At 30.5% G+C, this 23,442-nt stretch overlaps 1 protein-coding gene across 1 annotated transcript; it reads left to right on the top strand.

Annotated features, from left to right (window-relative positions):
* Positions 1-9,595: 9,595 nt before the first annotated feature.
* On the top strand, positions 9,596-10,880 carry LOC107944168 (protein RADIALIS-like 2). Its single transcript, XM_016877999.2, has 2 exons — positions 9,596-9,978; positions 10,589-10,880. The coding sequence occupies exons 1-2, from the start codon at positions 9,738-9,740 to the stop codon at positions 10,591-10,593; spliced, it is 246 nt and encodes an 81-aa protein (XP_016733488.1). The 5' UTR covers positions 9,596-9,737; the 3' UTR covers positions 10,594-10,880.
* Positions 10,881-23,442: the final 12,562 nt, after the last annotated feature.

Genomic DNA, 23,442 nt, shown 5'->3' with positions numbered 1-23,442 from the left:
GGTCCTTGTTGAATATTTTTTTTGGTACAACTCACACACCACGACAGAAGTAAATTACTACTATATAAACATATCATTAGTAGGGAATTCCTACGACTCTGTTAACGTTGATATCCTAAACTTTTGATATAACAACATTTAAGTTGAATTCTATATATTATATTTCATAAGTCATTTAGTTAAAATTTGGTTGAAAGTTTTATCAAACATTTTCAAAGACTTGCAAAGTACTCAAATACATGTTTCAAATGTGTTTTAACTTATCAAAAAAAAATTGAGCCATACTAAAGTGTTCTAAGGTGTTTAAATTGATTTTATACAAGTTTGGAACTAGGTTACGATACATATTTTAATTTATTGGAACATAAAAAGTCAACAAGCTACTGACTTGAAGGTATCGAAAACATAGCCTATGGTCTTGTATGATAATTTTCTAAAGGCTATTTTTTATGAGATGTACCGATACATAATTTTTATGTATCTAAACATATGTTGCAATATCACTTTTTGAGCCTAAAATTAATGCTCCAAACAACTTCAAAACATCCCTAATGGCTATAAACAACTACAAATTACTTCCTTGATATAAATACTCATCAAGAACACTTCAAGACTTAAGAGAGAGATACCAAAGCATCACAAGATAATTAACTTCAAATCTTTATTTTTTTCATTTCTCTTATGCATATTTCTTTGAGATCTTATTGTCAAATCTTTTCTTACTCTCATATTTTTTATTTAGAGCTTTAATTTGTAAACACACACCTATTAAAGGGAGGTTCTTATTAGTTTGCTCATCTTCTATTTGTTGTAAAGAGTATACTTAAGGTTTTATAAACCTTAAGTAGATTGTAAATGGTTTCTAATTGAGCCAAAAAAGCTAGAGAGTTTTAGTTTAGCTATAAAAACTAGGGGAAAGGTTCTATCTTAGCTTTTGTCAAAAGATAAAAGATTGTAAATGTTATACATTTTCTTTGAAAGGTAGCAATTCTTCTAGTGAATTAGGAAAATCTTTAGTTGAGGTGTACTAAGGTAGTGAAGGTAGGAAATTAGGGTCGAACCATTATAAATCAAATTGTCCAAACTATTCTCATTTTCTGTTTTATTTTAGAATAGTTTTAAGATATCAATTCACCCCTACTTGGTATTTTAGGACCTAAAATTGTCATCAAAGTTAGCTCTCTATTGAAGATTGCACCACCAAAAACACGATTCAAGGCACAAATATCAAGTTTGAAAATGACACATTATTTCAACTCAACTAGCTTAAGAGATGGATAATTTGTTACAAGATCTCCTTACTTTAGTAAAGAGTGTTATTCATATTGGAAGACAAGGATAATACTCTCCATTCAACCAAATAACTGTCATGTATGGAAGGTCATCTCTAATGGAGACTTGAAGGTGCCTGATGACGGAGATGAATGGGAAGAAGGTGACAAGCATAAAGCTCAACTCAATGCTAAGACCATATGTTTCTCTTTTATGTATTAGGGTCTAATATGTATAATAGAGTGCCACAATATCAAAATGCCAAGGAAGTTTGGGACAAGCTTGCCACCACTCATGAAAGAACTAGCCAAGTCAATGAATCCAATATTGGTCTACTCACACTTGGCTATAAGCTTTTCAAGGTGAAGTTGGGAGAGAGCATCAAAGAAATGTTCGATATATTCACCAACATCATCAATGGGTTGAGGGCAATTGGGAAGGCTTATTCCAACAAAGAAATGGTGAAGGAATTGCTAAGTAGTCTACCAAATGAATAGGAAGCTAAAGTGACAGATATTAAGGAATCAAAGGACTTGGATAAGCTTTTTCTAGATGAACTCAGAGGTTCAGTCCTCACCTATGAGATGAAATTGTAACATAAAAAACCAATAGAAGTAGGAATAGCACTAAAGTCATCCATCCATGAAGAAAGAAATGATGAAGATGATAAGGATGAGGATGATGAAGAGGTGATCCTACTTGCCAAGAATTCCAAAGGTTCACGAAGATAGATAAAGGCAAGAGGCTTCAAAAAGAAAAGAAAATGGCTTGTTATATTTGCAAAAGTTGGGGCAAAACAAGTATGACCTTTGAGGAAGAAGCAAAAAAAAAAAAAGAAAGCCACGATAGCCACTTGGAGTAATAGTGACACTTCCAATGATGATGACTCCAATGATGAAGGCATTGACAACATTTGCTTTATGGCTCTTGAAGAGCCCAAAGTATCTTCTAACTCATGAGATTTTAATTCTTATACTTTTAATGTGTTACAAAATGTTTTTAGTGAGTTAGCTATGGGATTCGAGACCATGAATTCCAAGTATAAGAAAATGATTTCTAAACTCAAGGTTGAAAATGATTTTCTCTGGAAAACTAAAAGTGTTTTTGAAAGCCATAATGAAAATTTGACAAATGACTTAGAAACTTTTAAAATTAAGTGTGTTCCATTTGCAAAAGAAAATCTAAAATTGAAAATGAAACTTGAAAGCTTGAGTAAAGAAAAAGAATTTATTTTTAAAAACTCGTCAAAAATGGTAAAGTGTGAACATTATCATTTCCATGGTTATACATTACATACTTGTCCAATAAAGAAAATAATTCAATATAAATTAAACAAATATGGGTTCTAAAAATAACATGAGACTTAATGATTAATATTCAAGGATTCAAAGCAATTTGGGTACCTAAATCCAAGTGAATGTCTCTTGCAAGTTTGTTTGAGCAATGAGGAGCAAAGTACAAAATTTTAGATGCTCTAAACACACTAAGAATGATGGAAGACCTTTAGTCTTACATTTTATTAATTATGTGTTAATCGGTTGCCTATTGACTTATTATTTCTAAACATGTTTTAATATAATCATGCTTGAAGATGTTTAAAGGAGGAATGCCTATTATAATACATTGCAGTCTTGCACATCTTAGGAGCATACAAAGCTTCATAGTTTTTGTTGTTGAAAAATTATTTTAGCAAAAAGAATTTTAAAAAATCATTTAAGCAAGTGACAATTGAGAAAATGATTTGAAGGTTTTGAGAATTTAGTTTTAAGCGTGTTTAGATAAAGAAATTTGAAAAACTTGTAATAATTTGAATTTTAATGTTTTTGAATGCCAGTTTGATGGGCTCTTAGAGCTTACATGACCAAAATTTGATTTTGATGATTTATGGATATTGAAATCATTTAGACATACTTAAATCATGTTATAATACTTCACTAAATGGTTCAAAGAGCTTTAAAATGATATTTCTACACTTTTTTATCCATTATGAGTTCAAGGAAATGAGCTTTTGAGTTTTTATTTTTAGATTTCCTTGTTAATAAGGTCATTTGATCACTTGAACAAATTTGTTTCATTGTTTGAAAGTTGTTAGAAAAGTTCAAGTTCATTAAAAATGTAAATTTCAAGTTTTACTATCACGATAGCCAATTAACAAAGCAAAAATAAATTTTAAAATTTTTAAGTTAAGCTTTGTTTAATCCATGTAAATAGTGTATATTATAATATAAATTTATTGTGAATAGGTGGTCCTAAGCTTATATAGGTTGTATATAGGTGCAAGTGTATACAAACATATTTGAAATATGTGACATGTGCTTAATATGCCATTGCTAAGTTTCTGTGTCTTATTTTTTCATTTTAAGATGCTTGGTACGTTGATTCAATATGCTTTTTGGTTACAAAAAGGATTCATCTAGTGATTCTTTGATTCAAGCATATTTGTGTTGCCATGTCTAGTTGTTTATGTATGTTTTTTGTTTGTACAAATTCACCTCCCTATTGATACTTTCGAACCTAACAGACTTGAACCCACGATATGGGTATCAAAGTTAACACCCTTGAGCTAAATATCAAAGTTTTTTTTTTTCCCTTTTGAAACATGAGAAGTTAGTTTTTTTTTTTTTTTTTACATTGAACCATTCTAGTTCATATTTTACCTATTTGCTTTAAAATTAAATGTAGAACGACTGAATTCCTCACTTTTACATCAGATGCACTCTTAATATATATAAATTTATGCATTGATAGTAAATCAAATTATATAACTTATAAAATGTTATAGTTATTTGTATTTAGTTTTATTTATGTATAAATTTTTGTGATATTATAATGTATTATATGTAGATATATATTCAAAAAGTCTAAATATTTTTTATTAAACCAGGAGACATGCAAATACTAAAGAACCAAGAAAGGTTTAAGAATAATTAGATTTCATAAACTTTAAAAAATTAAACTTTGAAATTTACTATGACATAGAGTAGAAATAACAAGAGAAATACTAAAGTTAGAAAACAACTAAAAAAGTCCTAACTTCCCTCTAAAAATCTAGTATTTATATTGTCTAATTAACCTAAATTAAGGTACAGAAGCTTGCTTGAAAAAGACCAAAACGCCCTCAAAACTCGAACAAAATGCAGAGAATTATGTCGAAATAATGTAACCAGCGCTGGGGTGCCAAATCGCGGCGCAGGGTCAAGCAAAGGACGGGGCAAGGGCGCCGATAAGGTGTGGAGCAGTCACGCTCAAGGGGCATTGATTCTGTGTTGGGGCACCAATTCCCAATACTCAAATAAGGTACTCAAATCATGGATAACCTTTCTCCTATATAGTAGTATTTGAGTTTATTTTTATTTGATGCCAACTTTGAACATGTTATGCACATTTTGGGAACTATTTTTTAATTTATAGCATCAAATAATTTAGCATGTGTCGTATCCATCCTATCTTTGTTTCTCACCTTTTCTTTTTTCTTTTTCGTGCAATTGTGTACAAGAATATTAATTTTGTGTAATTTTATACATAAAATTTTAATTTGATCTTATTCTCATAAATTATTAATACAATTATTGATATAACACTATTTTATATTTATATATTACAGACAGAGATAATTATATTTATCTAATATAAAAATAAATTGATGTATTTAATTTTTTTAAATGTGTATGATTGAATCAAAATTAAAGTTTCATATATACATTTGAAACACAATCAAAGTTTCACGTGTATAATTGCATCAAATTAAAATTCATGTATACAATTACACATTAAACTAAAGTTCATATGCAATTTTGAGATCTGTCCCTATTAAATATCATTCTAAGTGTGATTATATGAACTACATATGTTTATGAATTAGGCTAGATCGAGTTCGAGTTAGGCCTATGAATGGTATTAATATCATGTATAGTTGTTCAAGCCCATTCTAGCCCAAAATATGGATATCAAATTTTGTCTAAATTTGTTCATATTTATAAATGGTTAACTTAAACTCATTTAGGTTTGCCTATATTATTATTATTATTATTATTATTGTTATTTTATTTAATATTTAGTAATTATATATATTACTACCATTATATTTTTTCTTTTATTATTCTAAAATACACTATATTTTAAAATATTTGCATTATAGTATAGTATATTTAATTTTCATATGATATATATTACATAATATATCAAATAAAATTAATAGCACATCATAAATTTGAAAACGGGTCAAGTTGGGTGGACTTGGGCTCTAATTTAGAGCTTGAGATTGACCCAAATTTTAAATAAGCATTTTTTTACTAAAATTTTATTTTTCAAACTTAATATTTTTATATAATCTCTCAAATTTCGAGTAAACTTTCACTCTTTTAGCCCTTAAACAAGCTTAATATGACCCAATAACCTTAGTTTGGGTCATTTCACACACCATGCATGTACATGAAGCTAAAAAACATGGTTAACCCAGACACTCTCTCTCTATATATATATCGATCTATATTTATGTTTGTCATTACCGATGTATTTCAAGTGTATCATTTTTTGAAATTATCAATATTTTTAGGTTTATTGAGAGCTTTTCGGTACTTTCAGGAAAACTTTTTGGAGTATTGTTTATCTAGAGTCAGTGGATCCCTCAATGAGTTGTTATTGTTTCGATCACAAGTTTTGTTTCTCAATTTTGTAGAGAGCTCGAGTGCCTGAAGTTGCCTAAAGAGGCATCAGATTCAACAAAGTGAAAGCGCATCGTTAGTCAAATCGTACGTGACACACGAAAATAATAAATCATGCTCTACAATGTATAAAACACTTATAGGTTTCAAACATACAACACCTCAAAAATTTCTCTTCAAAGATATATATGTATAAATCCCGAAAATAATAAATCATAAACATGTTTACTTCATCAGATCTACTCGAAAAACTTGTAACACATGTCCGGTCAAAAGAAATGTTGCTAAGACAAAGCCATTTACCGGAAAAACCAAACATTTGAACAAATTGTAAGAAGCTCCCAAATTGTAAAATGAAAAAGTGGGTAACATATGTTTGACCTTTGGTAAGAAAAATTAAGAAAGCCAGCTAGAAAATGCCTGGAAATGTTGTTGACGACACACTGTACTAACATCAACCTAATTTTCCCCTACGTAGAAAAGTATACTCCAAAAACATCCCACCATAGTATTCATTGGTCGAGTCAAGGCTCGAATCTTTTTAAAAATTCTAATAGTCCAGGTCAAGTTTAGTCTGATCTACTCAAATAATTAATTTTACTGTTCAAAAATAATTTTATATGAATATTTATATATTTTTACAATTAAAATTTATATGGTATTTGAATCTCAGCATCTTTGAAGAATTGATCTTTTCAGAGTTATTGGTCTATGTTTGGAGAATGGACCTCACCTGGGATTGAGAGTATACAAGGAGCTGAGCAAGAACATACGGAGGCAGGGACGGATTTAGAAATTCTTTTAGGGTCGAATTTTTATTATAAATTTTTGAAGGCTCAAAACATAAAATTATTTTTTATTAATTTATAATTTCATCATTTTAAGAGATTAAAATGAGTTTTTTTTAATTTTTGAAAGTCAAAATATAATTTTATCATATATAAATTTATGACTTTATTATTTTAGATGAGACTAAGCAAACAAATTTTCATTTTTTAGAAGAAGCCCTGCCTACCCTCTTTAAGTTCTTCCCTCTATAGAGGAGAAATAGAAATCGAACTCGAAGTCAATCTTAAAGATTAGTTCACATAGTTAATATAATTACTTTTTAGAGATCACTATTCAATGTATTCTATGTTTGAATCCGATCATTTTTAATTAAAGAAATATTTTTTGCTCAATAGAGATGACAGAAAAACCTGAAACAAATGAATTTTGACTGGCCTCGACCCTATTGGAAATGATTTCTTTTTCAAAAATTGGGTTTAGGGTGGGGAAGGTTGGTTTTTCATTGAGACTTTTGAGGTTTGGTTGGAGTTGAATTTAAGTAAAATTCGTCCCATTCCATATCGATATATTTACTAAAATATCTATCTTTTAATTTCATAACAATTCTCTATATTCTTATATAAAACGTTCTAAAATTGTGGATCGAGAAAATCACTTTAGGGTTGGGGTCAGAGTTAAGTGTTAATCTATTAAATACGGTTCAAGATAGGACAAGTTAAGGTATTCACAAGTGAAAATTGAATCGAGACCAAAGCGGACAAGAAAAATCCATTCTATCCTGTCTTGTTATCATCCCTACTTTTCAAATGCATTAATAAATTGAAGGTTAAAATGTGTTATTAATTTTTGTACTCTTTGTAAGTTTAAATTTTAATCTCTCTACTTTTCAGTTTTTAAAATTTAGATCCAACTGTTAACACTGTTAAAATTATTTCATTAAATTTAAGTTCATTACATTGTCATTTTTTAGTTACATTTCCACCAAATATCAAGTGAGTTTTTTTTTTAAATTTCAAAATGTTAACTATTAGACTTAAGTTTTGAAATCTGAAAAGTAAAAGTAAGGAAAAATGCAAAGGGGACAAGTAGGGGCATGGCGCCCAAAAAAATAGAAAATTACATTTCAACCCCCTTAAAAATATTAAATTATAAATTTATACGATAAAATTATACTTTGACCCCCAAAATCTTTAAAAAAATATTTAGTCCTTTTCAAAAATGATAAAATTATAAACTAATACATGATAAAATTATATTTTAACATTTTAAAAATTTATAATTCAATTCCTACCCCTCCTAAAACATATTTTAACCTAAATTAAACTTTGAATTTTTGTTCTACTTTAGCTCCAAATATACATTCACATCCAATCCTCATTCATGTAAAATGAAATTACATTGGTGGGAAGGGAAGTAAGGGGGAAAATCGTAGTTAAAAAGAGCACGTGAACAATGTCAATTACTAGCGAAAACAAGGGAAAATCCTGTTTTTGCGGAGTCTTGCACTTTTCAAGCATTACATTTTACTAACATAAGAATCACTTCACCGATTCACATGATCTTTTAGCACGACGAAAACAAAATGAACTATTTTACCCTATCTCATAATTCAACATACTCACTTTCTTTTTATATAGAAATTATTTGAAAAAATTCAAATTTTAATTCATTTAAATTGTTGCTAATTGAAAAGTACGTGAGTTTGAATGTGTTGAAGCGCATTATCCTCTTATTTATGAGTTGAGAAAGGATTATAGGTAATTTTAAACATTATTTCAAAAATAACAAATACTATCAGAAGCTATAATGAGGTTGTTCAAAAAATATTTTAATAGAAATAAATAATGTATCTTAATTTTTAAAGTTCTTTTTATCTATATTAATAATAAAAATTTTAACTGAGTTTCTCTCACTATTTAATTAGATACCGATTTAATTAAAAATTTTATTTTTAAAAATATTTTTACGAGATTATTTATGTTTTATTAAATAGTTTATATATATTATTTTTTTAAAAAGAAATACTTTTGAAGAAACACTACCCCTTCCTTTCTAAGAATAATATCTTTAACTTTTTAAAAAAAGTTTTTTTTTTTTTAATTTCACATGGTCACATAACTTACTATATTTGGAAACCATGCTTTATAGGCTCACATCTAGATCTATCAATTCTTATATAAACCTGAAAATTTAATTTAATGAATCGAGATTTAAACCTGATTTAATTTGATTTAATAGTAAAAAAATAATAACTTAAACTTATCCAACCTGAACCTAAATTGGTATAAATTTGAATCTTGAAGTAAATCAAAATTAAAGCAACCCGAAATAATTGAAACTTAAAATTATTTGAATTCATAATGAATCAATATGAATAACTCGACCCATAAATTTATATGACTAAAATTTAAAACAACCCAAAACTAGAATGATTTAAACTCAAAACTAACCCGAATCAAAATATCCTAAAAATATTCAAAATATGAATTGGCAAGATTCATACAACTACTCAATTTGTCCAATTGATAAGTTTATCCACGTCAAATTCAAATATATATGAAACATATATATATACTTCCGAGTAGGGGCAGATGGTAAAAAGAGCTATCCTGCTAAAAATTCTAATTAATCCCTACAAAAGCTTTGCAAATTTTAATCAAATCCTCTAAAATTTTCAAAATTTATCATTTTTTTTACAACTTTTAATTAGAATCAAACCCCTAGAAAAATAAAGAATCCAATAAATCATTAAAAATTCCACAATGGTTTTTGGAAGTTCGTATGCCAACTGGTCGTATACCCCACCACCACCCCTAACTCCCCTTACTCTTCTTGCTTATAAAGAGCCGCCATTGCCAAAGCTTTTGCTCATTACCATCATCCTCTTTATATATCCTTCTTCATCATTTCCAAATTTTGATGATTTTCCTCTTTTTTTATTTTATTTTTATTTAAAATTTGAAACTGCTAACATTATTACATTTTCATTAGCCTTAAGAGAAGAAAAAAAAAATGTCATCGATTTCAATGTCTGGTTCATGGACAGCCAAGCAAAACAAAGATTTCGAAAGGGCTTTAGCTGTTTACGACAAGGACACACCAGATCGTTGGTACAATGTTGCTAAAGCTGTGGGAGAGAAAACTGTTGAGGAAGTGAAGAAGCACTATGAGCTTCTTCTTGAAGATGTTAGACGCATCGAGTCGGGTCGGGTTCCTTTCCCCGACTATTGGACCGTTACCGGGAATCGTCAAGGTAAAAAACCCGAGAGGGTGATATCGATGTTCAGCTGTGTTATTCCGAACTTTTTCTTGAAATACACGTGTTTGATAGCCGATGTTGATTATTAAGTAACTTAGAGATTTAACTAACCCTAATTTTATATATATTTCTTTAACAAATCAATACTAACCCTAATTTGTATTATATCATCAATTCAAATTTTTTTAAATGTTACTTCTTGAAGGTGATTGTACGAACCAAATGAATTATGTCTCGGGTTTGTAAATATAACCTAAACCTACAAAGTTTTGATAATATCATTAATTATAATGCATGGAGCCATGCATCTTGAAAGAATTTTAATGGTTTAGAATATGCCATAAGTACTTATATATATTTTTTGAAAATTTAGAATTTAATTTTTCTATTTTTTAAATTTAAAACTTTATGTCTAACTATTAACAAGGTTAATTTTTTTTATTAAATTTATTGGTGCGATATTTTGAAATAAAAAAAACACTCATCTGGTAACATGTAATTAAAAAAAATCTAAATTTTCGAAGAGTATAAAGATTTATGACATATTTTAATTAAACTTATTACATGGCTAATCCCTTTGTTGATTTTCTCTTTAAATATGCAGCATGAAAAATTCCGAAGGTCAAATGAAGAAGAAAAAATGGTGGACTTGCATGGATCTCACCCTTATATATGTCTGTGTGTGTGGCAGTAATTGTAGTACTTAAGAATAGCCATTAATGTATTTAGGAAGAGGAAGAAGAGCTTAATGTGTGATCATTGTTTCCTCTTTTGTTTTTGTTTTTAATTGAGGAAGGAATGTTATTGTAATATATATATATATAATTATGTAGCATATGAAGTGTTTTTATTTTGAGAAAATCAATAGAACAATAATGCTAAAGTTGGAGGCCAAATAATTGAAGAATCGAAGTACAATAACAATTATTGAATCAGATATAATCTGACAATGAATGTACAATAAAAATGGAGAAGCATAAACTTACATCGAAATGGGATGCTAAAGAACAAAAATGGAAATGTGTATATACATATATATATATATATATAATATGAGAGCATATGAATGTAGAAATTGGTCAGAAACTTTTTATCTAGGGGGAATACATAATTTTTTTTTAATAGGGGCCAGAATTTAGTTATAAAATTTTCGGAGAGATTAAAATATGAGTTTATGAAGTATTAATTTATAATTTCATCATTTTTAAAGGAATTAAACATAATTTTTTTCATTTGGGGAAGCAAAATGTAATTTTACTATATATACTAATTTATAATTTCTTTATTTATAAAAGGATTGAATTGAAAGTTTTTCATTTTTAGGGGCCAAAGCCCCTGCCTACCCCCCTCAAATCCACCTATGTTGTTACTTCTGTTAGGTTTTGTTCAGAGAGTAATCTATTACTAATCTGGAGTACAAATGTGATTTAAGTTTAACATACTTATCAAGTCGCAACTTTGAACAAAGAGAACAATTTTTTTACAATAATAATGCACTAAAAATATTCCAAACAAGTGCTCTCAATCTCATGCTTAATAATAAACTAATATTTTTTTCCGTAAATTGGCTTTAAAAGTTTGTAAAAACTAATTTCTTCAATATGGAACAAAATAACTAAGATATTCTAAGAGTAATCTTCTTAAAAAAGAAACTCAATTACATTAAAAATCTTCAAAGAATCCTTTGACTTGATTTTCTTCACGCTTAACTCAATAAAGTGCTGCTAAAAATTCTCCAAGTATATACATTAAAAAGTCCAAAATTTTCAATTAAAAAATGTCAATCAAATATGACAAATTACATAACATCTAGATGCAAGTTAAGTTGCAACTAGAGTTGCACTTGACAAGCGTAACCAGCACTAATAACATTTCATGTGTTGTAGTTAAATATGCAAATGCCCCAAGAGCCTGACTAAATCTGTTGGAATCGAGTTGGGTCAAATTTCATTTCGAGCAGTAAGTTCTCTCAGTGTTGTTTCCTCTATTGACAAGATTCGAATCTCTTACCACTTGACCGAACAAACATTAAAATATGCAATTTAATCTTTATAAATATTAAAGGGTGCACTACATTAGTAGTTATTTAATTATGAAAAGTTTTAAAATGATCATTCAACTATTCAATTTTGTCTTTTTTGGTCACCTAATTATCTTGGAGTTTTCGGTGTTACATTAGCCAACTGGTGACAAAAAAAAATCAAAATTGAATAGTTAGGTGATTATTTTATAACTTTTCATAATTATGTGACAAAAAAAAAGAATCGAGTGACTTCTACCATAATTTACCCAAAATTAAATTACTTAATTTTATATGAAGTGATTAGATTACTTAACAAAAACACATGGTGAAAATCTGTGAACCTAACACAACTGATTCTAAATGATGACCTACATGATGACCCTTCTTTTGAAATGTAATGCAAATAAATTAGGTACCCCCAAATGATAACATTGACTGTCTTAAAGTAGCAATAAAAAAGTGAAAAAAGACAACATTTGTCAGCAAATTAAGCTCCACATCTTACTAAATTTAGGACATGAAATCAAGCATCGAGACTTTAACTAATCTCTCAATTATGAGCCCTAGAAACTTGGGTCAGTCCCCATGCTTCACGACATTAAGCCAAAATTGTGCTCTAACCAATCATGCACATAATTGACAAAAAATTTAACTCTAATTTATTGATTTTTTATTAATTTTGTAGATTTTAGTTAGGAACTTTAAAAAAAGAATATGCTAGCTTTACTGTATATAGTTGGTTTTGTTGTTCCAATAGGGTCGGAAGCGTGTAAATTATTGTACTAAAAAATCACACAAAGTTCAATTCCCAGGGAAGAGAGGTGGATCACATGGATCTCTTAAATACCAAGTCTTTCCTTAGACAGAATATCCCTTCTATAGTAATTTAATAGCACAATTAAATACTACTATTATACCCTCAAATATTGAAAGAAAAATAGGACAAGAAAGAACACAAGAGATTTAACGAGGTTCGGTAAATTATACCTACGTCCTCGGGCACTAACACCAGATGATAACTTTACTATCTCCAAAGTATTACAAACAAATAGAATTCCTTAAGAATTCTCAAATGGGAGAAGAGAGAAAACTATGAGAGAAAGATTGGTTGGGATGATTGAAATGAGAAATGAGAAGGCCTATTTATAGTTGAGGTTCAAGGACCAAACAATAAATAGCCCATTATCTCAAGGACCAAAAAAAAATTATCCCATGCCACTTTTTCAAAGTCAACTTTAGGGTGCTAAACTTGCACCACTTTGTATTGTTTGCCATTAATGTTGTCTCCCATTAATGTTAACAATCTCCACCTTGAAGATTTGATTAGGATAATCACATCTTCACACACTTCCTTCAACTCCCCAAATTCGATAAAGTTATCTTTTGTAGTGCCTACAAATGCACTTTCGAGCGCCATACACCTGAAGGTGCTCAAATTCTCAGGATGTTAATCAAGTTCAAACAATGACTAAACTTGATTGTTGTTACCACCTTGGTCATCATATCTGCGGGATTATCTGCTGTCGGAATCTTCTGAAGTAGAATTTTTCCTTTTTCAAAGACTTCCCGCACAAAGTGATATCTTACGTCGATATGCTTGGTTCTTGAATGATAGACTTGATTTTTCGCTAAATGAATAGCGCTCTGACTGTCACAATATAAACTTATGTGACTTTGAACAACTCCTAAGTCTTTCAACAATCCATTAAGCCAAATAGCCTCCTTAACAGCTTCTGTAACTGCCATATATTCTGCCTCTGTAGTAGACACAGCTACTGTAGACTGTAAGGTAGACTTCCAACTTACTGGGGCTTTCGCAAGAGTAAACAGATACCCCGTAGTTGAACGACGTTTATCTAAATCACCAGCAAAGTCGGAATCAACATATCCAACTACAAACTGACCAAGTGCTTCATCCTGTTCAAAAATTAAACCAACATCTACGGTTTTTCGAAGATACCGTAGAATCCATTTCACAGCTTGCCAATGTCCTTTTCCAGGATCATGCATATACCTGCTCACAACTCCAACAGCTTGTGAAATGTCAGGCCTCGTACACACCATCGCATACATCAAACTCCCAACTGCATTAGCATATGGGACTTTCGCCATATATTCTCTTTCATCTTCAGTCTTCGGAGATAATTGAGCACTAAGTTTCAAATGAGAAGCAAGTGCGGTACTTACATGTTTTGTGTTTTCATTTACACCAAAACATTGTAATACCTTTTTTAGATATTGCTTCTGATTTAAACAGAGCTTGCCTCTCGGTCTATCTCTACTTATCTCCATGCCGAGAATCTTCTTGGCCTCACTTAGATCTTTTATCTCGAACTCTTGATTCAACTGAGCCTTCAGCTTATCTATCTCATTTTGGCTCTTCGAAGCGATTAACATATCATCAACATACAAGAGTAGATAAATGAAAGATCCGTCATGCAGCTTCTGCAAATATACACAATTGTCATATTTGCTTCTTGTGTACTTCTGCCTTCTCATAAAGCTATCAAATCGCTTGTACCACTGCCTCGGGGATTGCTTCAATCCATATAGCGATTTGTTAAGCTTACAAACCCAATTTCTACCACCAGCATCTGTGTATCCTTCTGGCTGAGTCATATAGATCTCCTCTTCTAACTCACCATGCAAGAAAGCCGTCTTAACATCAAGTTGAGCTAGCTCCAAATTCAACTGTGCTACCAAGGCCAACAAAATTCTAATGGAGGAATGCTTCACAACAGGGGAAAATACATCATTGTAGTCAATTCCCTCCTTCTGAGCGTAGCCTTTAGCTACCAATCTTGCCTTGTAGCGAATATCCTTCTTGCTAGGAGATCCATCTTTCTTTGCGAATACCCACTTGCATCCGATTGCCCTTTTACCTTTCGGTAATTGCGCCAACTCCTAAGTATTGTTCTTCCGGAGAGACTGCATTTCCTCATCCATGGCGCTTTTCCATTTATCACTTTCTAAGTTTTGCATTGCTTCTTGATAAGTGATAGGAATATCATCAACAACGGGAAGGGCGTAGGCCACCATATCAGTAAATCGAGCAGGTTTACGAATTTCTCTCCGTGGCCTTGCAACTGCAACTGGTTCTGGTGTACTTAGTGGTTCTTGGGTCAGAACCTCTTCAACCTCTAATTCCTCCATTGTGGCTGGAGAATTAGACTTATTAACTGGGCAAATCCCCATCTGCTCAAACTCCACCTGTTTTGGAGTACACTCCACCTGCTGTGGAGTATTGCTCATCTGAATATCTTTATCTGCTACCTTTTTCAATGTGGCAGATTCATCAAAGGTAACATCTCTGCTACAGATCATTTTCTTTGTGCTTAAGCACCAAAGACGAAATCCCTTCACTCCAGAAGTGATTCCCATAAAGAGAGCTTTCTTTGCCCTCGGATCTAACTTTGACTCCTTCACATGGTAATATGCAGTGGTTCCAAACACATGTAAGGAATCATAATCTGTAGCCGGTTTTCCAGACCATACCTCCACAGGAGTTTTTCTTTCTAATGCAGATGATGGCAAACGATTAACAAGACGGCCAGCGTATGTCACAGCCTCAGCCCAAAATTGCTTGCCCAACCCAGCATTGGACAACATACATCGAACTTTCTCCAGCAATGTTCGATTCATACGCTCTGCCAATCCATTCTGCTGTGGTGTATCCCTAACTGTGAAGTGTCGAACAATACCATACTCTTGGCACACATTGAAGAACGGATCACTTTTATATTCCCCTCCATTGTCCGTCCTAAGCCGCTTGATTTTCTTGCTAGTCTGGTTTTCGATCATAGTTTTCCATTTAAGAAAAACTCTAAGCACTTCATCCTTAGTTCTCATGGTATACACCCAAACTCTTCTGGAAAAGTCATCAACAAAAGTAACAAAGTAGTGTTTTCCTCCCAATGAAGGTGTCTTGGAAGGCCCCCACACATCTGAGTGAACATATTCCAAAATACCTTTTGTATTATGGATAGCAGTACCGAATTTCACTCTCTTTTGCTTTCCCAGAACATAATGCTCGCAAAATTTTAATTTGCAAGCCTTTGCACCTTTCAACAATCCTTGCTTTCCCAGAATTTGCAAGGATTTTTCGCTGGCATGTCCCAACTTCATATGCCACAACTGTATTGAGTCCAATTCTTTGTTGCCGGAAGCTGCAGCGACTGCTCCAATAACTGTACTACCTTGGTAGTAATACAAGTTATTTTTCCTGATGCCCTTCAATATCACAAGTGCGCCAGATGTCACTTTCAAAATCCCATCTCTCATAGTAACAACTGAACCATTGGATTTCAAGGCTCCCAATGAGATGAGATTTTTCTTCAAACTGGGCACGTACCGAACATCAGTCAGAACTCTGGTTGATCCATCTTGATTCTTTAATTGGATTGAACCTATCCCAACAGTTTTACAGGCATTGTCATTGCCCATATAAACAACTCCTCCATTTAGTTCTACTAAATCAGAGAACCACTCCCGGTTAGGGGACATATGATAGGTACAACCCGAATCCAATATCCACTCATCTGAATGGAACGACGATGATGATGCAACCAGTGATAGTTCAGAGTCACTAGTATCATGCTTTGCAACACAAGCATCTACAGCAACTTTTCCCTTATTCTTCAGCTTTGGACAATTTTTCTTCCAATGGCCTTTCTCATGACAAAAGGCACATTCATCTTTCCCGAGTCTGGACTTTGACTTTGATCTCCCCTTTTGAGTTTTCTTCCGAGTGTATGAACGACCTCGGACTACTAAAGCTTCTGTATCTCTGATTGAGTTTTTCTGTTTGTCCTTCTTTCTCTGTTCATAACTGTATAAGGCCGCACAGACTTCGCTCAGAGATATATCACTCCTGCCATGAAGTAGAGTAGTTTCTAGGAACTCAAACTCCTCAGGAAGTGACCCCAACAGCATCAAAGCCAAATCTTCATCTTTGAATGTCTCATCCATATTCAGCAAATCAGTGACTAACTGATTAAATTTGGTGATGTGATCATTCATTGTGGTACTTGGGACGTATGTGAAGCGAAACAGTCTTTTCTTCAAGTGGAGCTTATTTTGACTGTTTTTCTTCAAAAAATTTTCTTCAAGTGCCACCCACAACTTATTTGCAGAAGTCTCCTTTGAAAAAGCATACCTCTGCTCTTGAGAAAGGCATGATCGAATTGTGCCACATGCCAACCGATTGATCGCCTTCCAATCTTTCTCCTGTACATCATCTGGTTTCTCTTCATCAATGGCAATGTCTAGACCCTGCTGAAAAAGGGCATCTAAAACCTCACTTTGCCACATACCAAAATGGCCTGTGCCATCAAAGATCTCCACGGCCAATCTTGCATTTGTAATTGTCGGTCTTGTCCACATGGACGATGTTGAAGCTCCTACACCGATCGTTTTCTCCATAATCTTTCAATATACCTAAGGAAATCTTTTCTGATGTGGAAGATCAGTTTAAACTGCAACCACAGAGCATACTACGATTAACCTTCGGCTCTTGATACCACTTGTTGTTCCAATAGGGTCGGAAGCGTGTAAATTATTGTACTAAAAAATCACACAAAGTTCAATTCCCAGGGAAGAGAGGTGGATCACATGGATCTCTTAAATACCAAGTCTTTCCTTAGACAGAATATCCCTTCTATAGTAATTTAATAGCACAATTAAATACTATTATTATACCCTCAAATATTGAAAGAAAAATAGGACAAGAAAGAACACAAGAGATTTAACGAGGTTCGGTAAATTATACCTACGTCCTCGGGCACTAACACCAGATGATAACTTTACTATCTCCAAAGTATTACAAACAAATAGAATTCCTTAAGAATTCTCAAATGGGAGAAGAGAGAAAACTAAGAGAGAAAGATTGGTTGGGATGATTGAAATGAGAAATGAGAAGGCCTATTTATAGTTGAGGTTCAAGGACCAAACAATAAATAGCCCATTATCTCAAGGACCAAAAAAAATTATCCCATGCCACTTTTTCAAAGTCAACTTTAGGGTACTAAACTTGCACCACTTTGTATTGTTTGCCATTAATGTTGTCTCCCATTAATGTTAACAGGTTTAATCGATAGATTTTTTAAAATAAAGCTTAAGTTTTTAATGAGACGTTGACAGAAATTATTTGAGGGATCAAACGTAATAAATTTTATCACTTTATTAATGGTAAAGAAAATGCTTTGAAATTTTTGATATCCCGAATTCAAATTCTACAATTCAATGCTTGTAATGATTTATTTTCATTAAAGCAATAATGGGTCAAAGGATTTAGAATAAGATAGACAAAAATCCTTACACTCGACGTGTAGCCTCAAAATATTGGTACTCGATTAAAGTTCTTTTAAAAAAAATTATTAGTTTTAGTCTCTCAAATATTTATAATTTTATTCCATCCTTGATACTAAATTTCTAACTTTGTCGTTGCTTACATTTGACCCATCATCATCCCATACTTATTGCTTTAATTAACTAGGAATGACACTGGATCGGATATCCGCATTTGTTGAATTATTCAAATTCAAAATTGTATATCTGCCTAAATAATCAAATCCATTTATTATTTACAAATTGTCCAAATTTTATTATTTAAATCCGAATTAAGTACCATTATCCATCGAATATTCGAATCTGCAAAAATAAAAAAATCGATTTTAAAATTTCTAAAATTCTAAAATTTGAATCTACTAAAATTCTTTTTGTATATATAAAATTAAAATTATAAGTATTTTTTAATCAACAGTTTTAAATATCCGAATCCAAATTTTCATTCATTATTCAAATAAAAATTACGGATTTAGATAATGAATATATGAAATATATATGCATTAGCTTTGAATCTATCGTAGATAATAATTTAAAAATACAAATCTAAATATTATCCAAATTTACAATGTCTGAATTGACAATCCGAATTTTATCCCTACAACTAAGTATGAATTTTGGTAGTATATAAACGTGAAGTCAAAGTTATTCAAATTATTGGTGATCGGAGGGTTTGCTATAAATTTTGGCTAAAAGTGCACAAATAAGAAACGAGAAGCGTGGTGTTAGGTTTAGTCCGTTGAACCACCTCTCACAATATGCGGTATGTCGAACCATGTGCGCCCCTCCACAACATTGACTCTTCCTAATATTCATGGGAGAGCCTCTAATATTTTAGCAAGGATTAACTTAAGATTCGAATTTCTGCATCTACATCTCTCTCTCATAATCGAATCATATTAATTTTGTTATCTTTACTTGTGTTATTTATTTTGTTGATGTTGGTTTAGAGTTTTGTTGAGTAGACAATTGATATAGAAAATAAAAACCGTGTTTCGATGAAAATATAAGCAAAGCATTAGAATTTGATCTTGAGCTTGGACGAGATATTTTTTTACTTCTTGATCGATCTAGTTTAAATTCAAATTAAATAATAAAAATATTTTTTATTTATATTTAATTATTAAAATATTAATATTAATATATGTTGATACAAAACTGAGTTAGAAAGGAGATTTGGGCAGAGTTTTGGCTAGGTAGAAGAGTATCTTTTGATGGAGGAGCATAAGGGGTATTTATAGTAATTATAATATATATAAAATTATATTTTTACCCTTAAAATGTATAAGATTATAAATTAGAAATTGTAAAATTATATTTTAGCCTCCTTATAAATGATATATTTTAATTTAGTCCTTTAAACATTATAAATATATTAATTAATATAATGATAAAATTAAATTTTAGCTCTTATTATAATTTAAAATTTAATTCCACCCCAAAATATTTCTAACTTCACTCATATTTATAGCAATGGTTTGGCTATTAGATGCCCTCAGCTTTTTACTTGTGTCCAAGATTAAACTAGTCTTAATTTGAAGAAATTGCATGGAATCTATAAATAAATAAAAAATTGAAATTTGAGATAAAAAAATTAATGGTTGACCAATATCAAACCATTCCGATCGATTGGATCATCAATCTAAATTTTAGGGGTGTTAATATTGGTTAATAGAAGTTGTTGAGAATGCAAAAAAAGTAGGCTTAAATGATAAATCAACCTCTAAATTATACCATTTTTCGTAATTTAATCCAAACTTGAACTTTGCATATATTGAAAAGGTCTAAAATTCCATTAAATATGCCCACACACCAAATAACTAATTCTGAAAATTTAATGTTTAAGTTGCCAAATAATAATGACATCTTTGTCGTCAATTTTGACCTTTGGATATTCCATCATATTTATACGTAAAGAAAACCTTAGCATAAATTATGAACTAGAAGAATAAAACACAGTTCATATAAAAATAAAAATTGATTTGATTTGATTTCACTTATCACAGGAGCAAATTGGTAGTACATAATTAATTCACCTGAACAAATATCTCAATTTTTTTATTTTTTTTTTCAAGACAAGACATTAGATTGAAATGAAGATAAATATCATTTATTATATCTAAATGGAATGCTTCTAATACGTCGTTTGGCGGACTATCATAAATATGTAAACTTTCCTTCCCGTAAAAGATATTTTGGCTAGATAATTAGTAAATTGATTATTCTCTCTAAAAGACATGTCTCAAAATCCAATTATCTTCATGTACTAAAATTTGATGAATTTGTTTAACTAAAGCAGAATTTGAAACTACCAATAAATTATTTTAGATACCTTTAATTACATCTTCAAATTGTTAAATGAATCACTACTTTGCTGTAACTGTGTCGTTAGAGAAGGACCAAACCATTCAAGGTACCTCATAATTCGGCATAAACATTTCTCCAAATGCCTATTATACTTGAGGATCCATTCCCCATTTCCATTTTGCTACACTTTGCCGACCCCCTAAATCCAATTTTACTGCTTCGTCGGTATTTAAATGAACCCAATTTCCTGACAAAAATTGACTGGAGCTATCCTCATGCTGCCTAATTTGAAAATCCTTATGAACTAACATGTACTGTTTCGCCCAACTGTACGAGACTTTAGCAATCTCAAAGGAATTCCAAGATACACATTTTAAAAATGAAGAGATTCCGGTTTTTCCAAATGAGCCAAGCAAACAAACCAAAAAATAAGGCCAACTAGCCCCTTCTATATTCAACATCAAAAGGTTCTGCAAATTTGATACAAGTCAATCATGAAGATAGGTTGAGAAAAACGTACCATGATGAGTTTGGTTGAGAAAAACAAAGCCAGCTAACCCCTCTTAGGTTTCGACTCAAATTAAATTCTTTTTAATAATATCATATAGGTTTTGATCATATTTGCTCTTTTTTCACACAATACTTAGAACTACCCGTAGCCATTTCCCAACCCATAAATAAGAAGATAATGCACTTTAACACACTCAAACCCACGTCCTAGAGTTCAAACTTAGACCAAAACAAATAAATTAGAATAAATATGTATTAAAAGCACATACATAATTTACATAGAGTAAGACTTGGACTTCATATTTTAAAGTTCTTAAAGCTTTAACCTTGTAATTAGTCAATGCTTCATTAGTTATTAATTTGTTTTTTTTTAATATGACTAATGATAATTACATTTTGTTTTATATTCTACTTTACTTTTTCTTTTCGTTTCAAATATTATTATGTAAATACACGTTAAATATTTAAATTTAATTATATATTAATTTTGAGATGGATTATTTTTTCTTTTATATTTTAATATTTTTTTCATCAAAATATTTTAAATAATAATAACTAATTAATTTTGTATAAAAATTAATTTAAGGAAATCATATCAAGCCTAATATATAACTAAATTAAATATAAAATTTAAATACTTAATCTGAGTTGAAGTCAAATATAATTTCTTTATGAAGTCAGTCAAATGTATTTAATTTTATATTACTTTAATATGTATTTTTTTATTATTTTGTAATTAAAAATAGAGAAATAAATAAAATACTTAAATAAATAATAATAAGGATATAATTATTTTTACATTTTAAATTTGCTAAATAAATAAATTTGGGTTTACCAAAAATAATCTTCAAACCTGAGATCTATTTTTTTTTAATTCAAATCTATTTTGGTTTAATAAGGGGCAAATGGGAATGGGAGCCATGAGCCTTGTCCCCCAACATTTTCACAACTTTTCATTAAACCTTTCAATTTTTTTAAAAATTTTAATTAAATTTTTATTTTTTTAAAAAAATTATCATTAAATCTCTTAAATTTTTAAAAAAATTTTAATTAGACCCTAATTTTTTTTTAAATTCTTATTAAACCTCTGAAAATTTTTTAAAATTTCAATTAAGCATCCGAAACCTTTACCAGATTTCACATAACTTGATCCAACTTGTATCTTTACACAACTTCCCTAGTTTCCCAAACAAAGCCTTAACGTTGATTTCACCTTAGGTCAGGCCATGCAATTGAGACTTGAGGTCCCTTCTTTTGACTCAAGGACAACTATAGATTGGGCTCTAAAATGGAAAAATTATGCTTCAATCTTTCTAAAATTCGAAAATTATAAATTAATACATAATAAAATTATATTTTCATCTCTTACAAAATGATAAAAATTTTAATTTAACCATTTTAAAACATTTAAAATTACAAACTTACATATATAACAAAAAAAAATTAATTCTCATAAAAAAGTATAATATAATTTCGACTCCAAACCCTCAAAATCACACCACAAGAAACATATGCATGTTATAATTTAATTTTGACTCCAAACCCTCAAAATCACACTACAAGAAACATATGCATGCTCCAACCCCACACATCAGAAAAACATGCATGTTCCTAACTTTCAAAACCCATAGTACTCCCATTTCCTATCCCTGTCTCAATATTCGTATGAACTTCATTAATACATAAACAACACCATTCACACAAAGGCTAAAAGAAGAAAAAAAACGCAATAATTGAAAAAAACAACCACAAAAAAAAAAAGAAAGAAAGAAAAAAGAAATACCCAACGCTCAACGCTCAACGCTCAACGCCCAACTCCCCACCCTCTCCATCATTATAACATACAATAGTACTTGTAATTGAAACATTCTACGGGTTCTTCAACGGCTGCTGGTCCTTACTCTACTTGCATTTAATAAATATATTTTATGCATTGTGATTTTATAATTTTCGATGAATAATAACACATCTCATCACTAGGGATAGAGGGAGGGGTAAGCAATTGTCTTTTTCCCCCTAAAAAAATAAAAAACTCTATGTAATACTCTTAGTTTTTAAAACATTACAAATTAGTATAATGATAAAGTTACACCTCTAAAATAATTTCTAACCCTTGTTTATTACTGTTGAAGTAAAAAATAATGAATGAGTTATAGATTAATATTAATAATTTTATTTTAAATATAAACTTTAAACTCTAAAATTTAAAAATTAAAGCTCGTTATAAACTCAAAATTTTAAGCCTACATCCGAAAAATGTGATATAAAACTTAAAT

The sequence above is a fragment of the Gossypium hirsutum genome, chromosome A01 (genome assembly GCF_007990345.1).
Source record: "Gossypium hirsutum isolate 1008001.06 chromosome A01, Gossypium_hirsutum_v2.1, whole genome shotgun sequence".
Classification (NCBI taxonomy): domain Eukaryota; kingdom Viridiplantae; phylum Streptophyta; class Magnoliopsida; order Malvales; family Malvaceae; genus Gossypium; species Gossypium hirsutum.
This window is presented reverse-complemented; position numbering and strand designations above follow the sequence as displayed.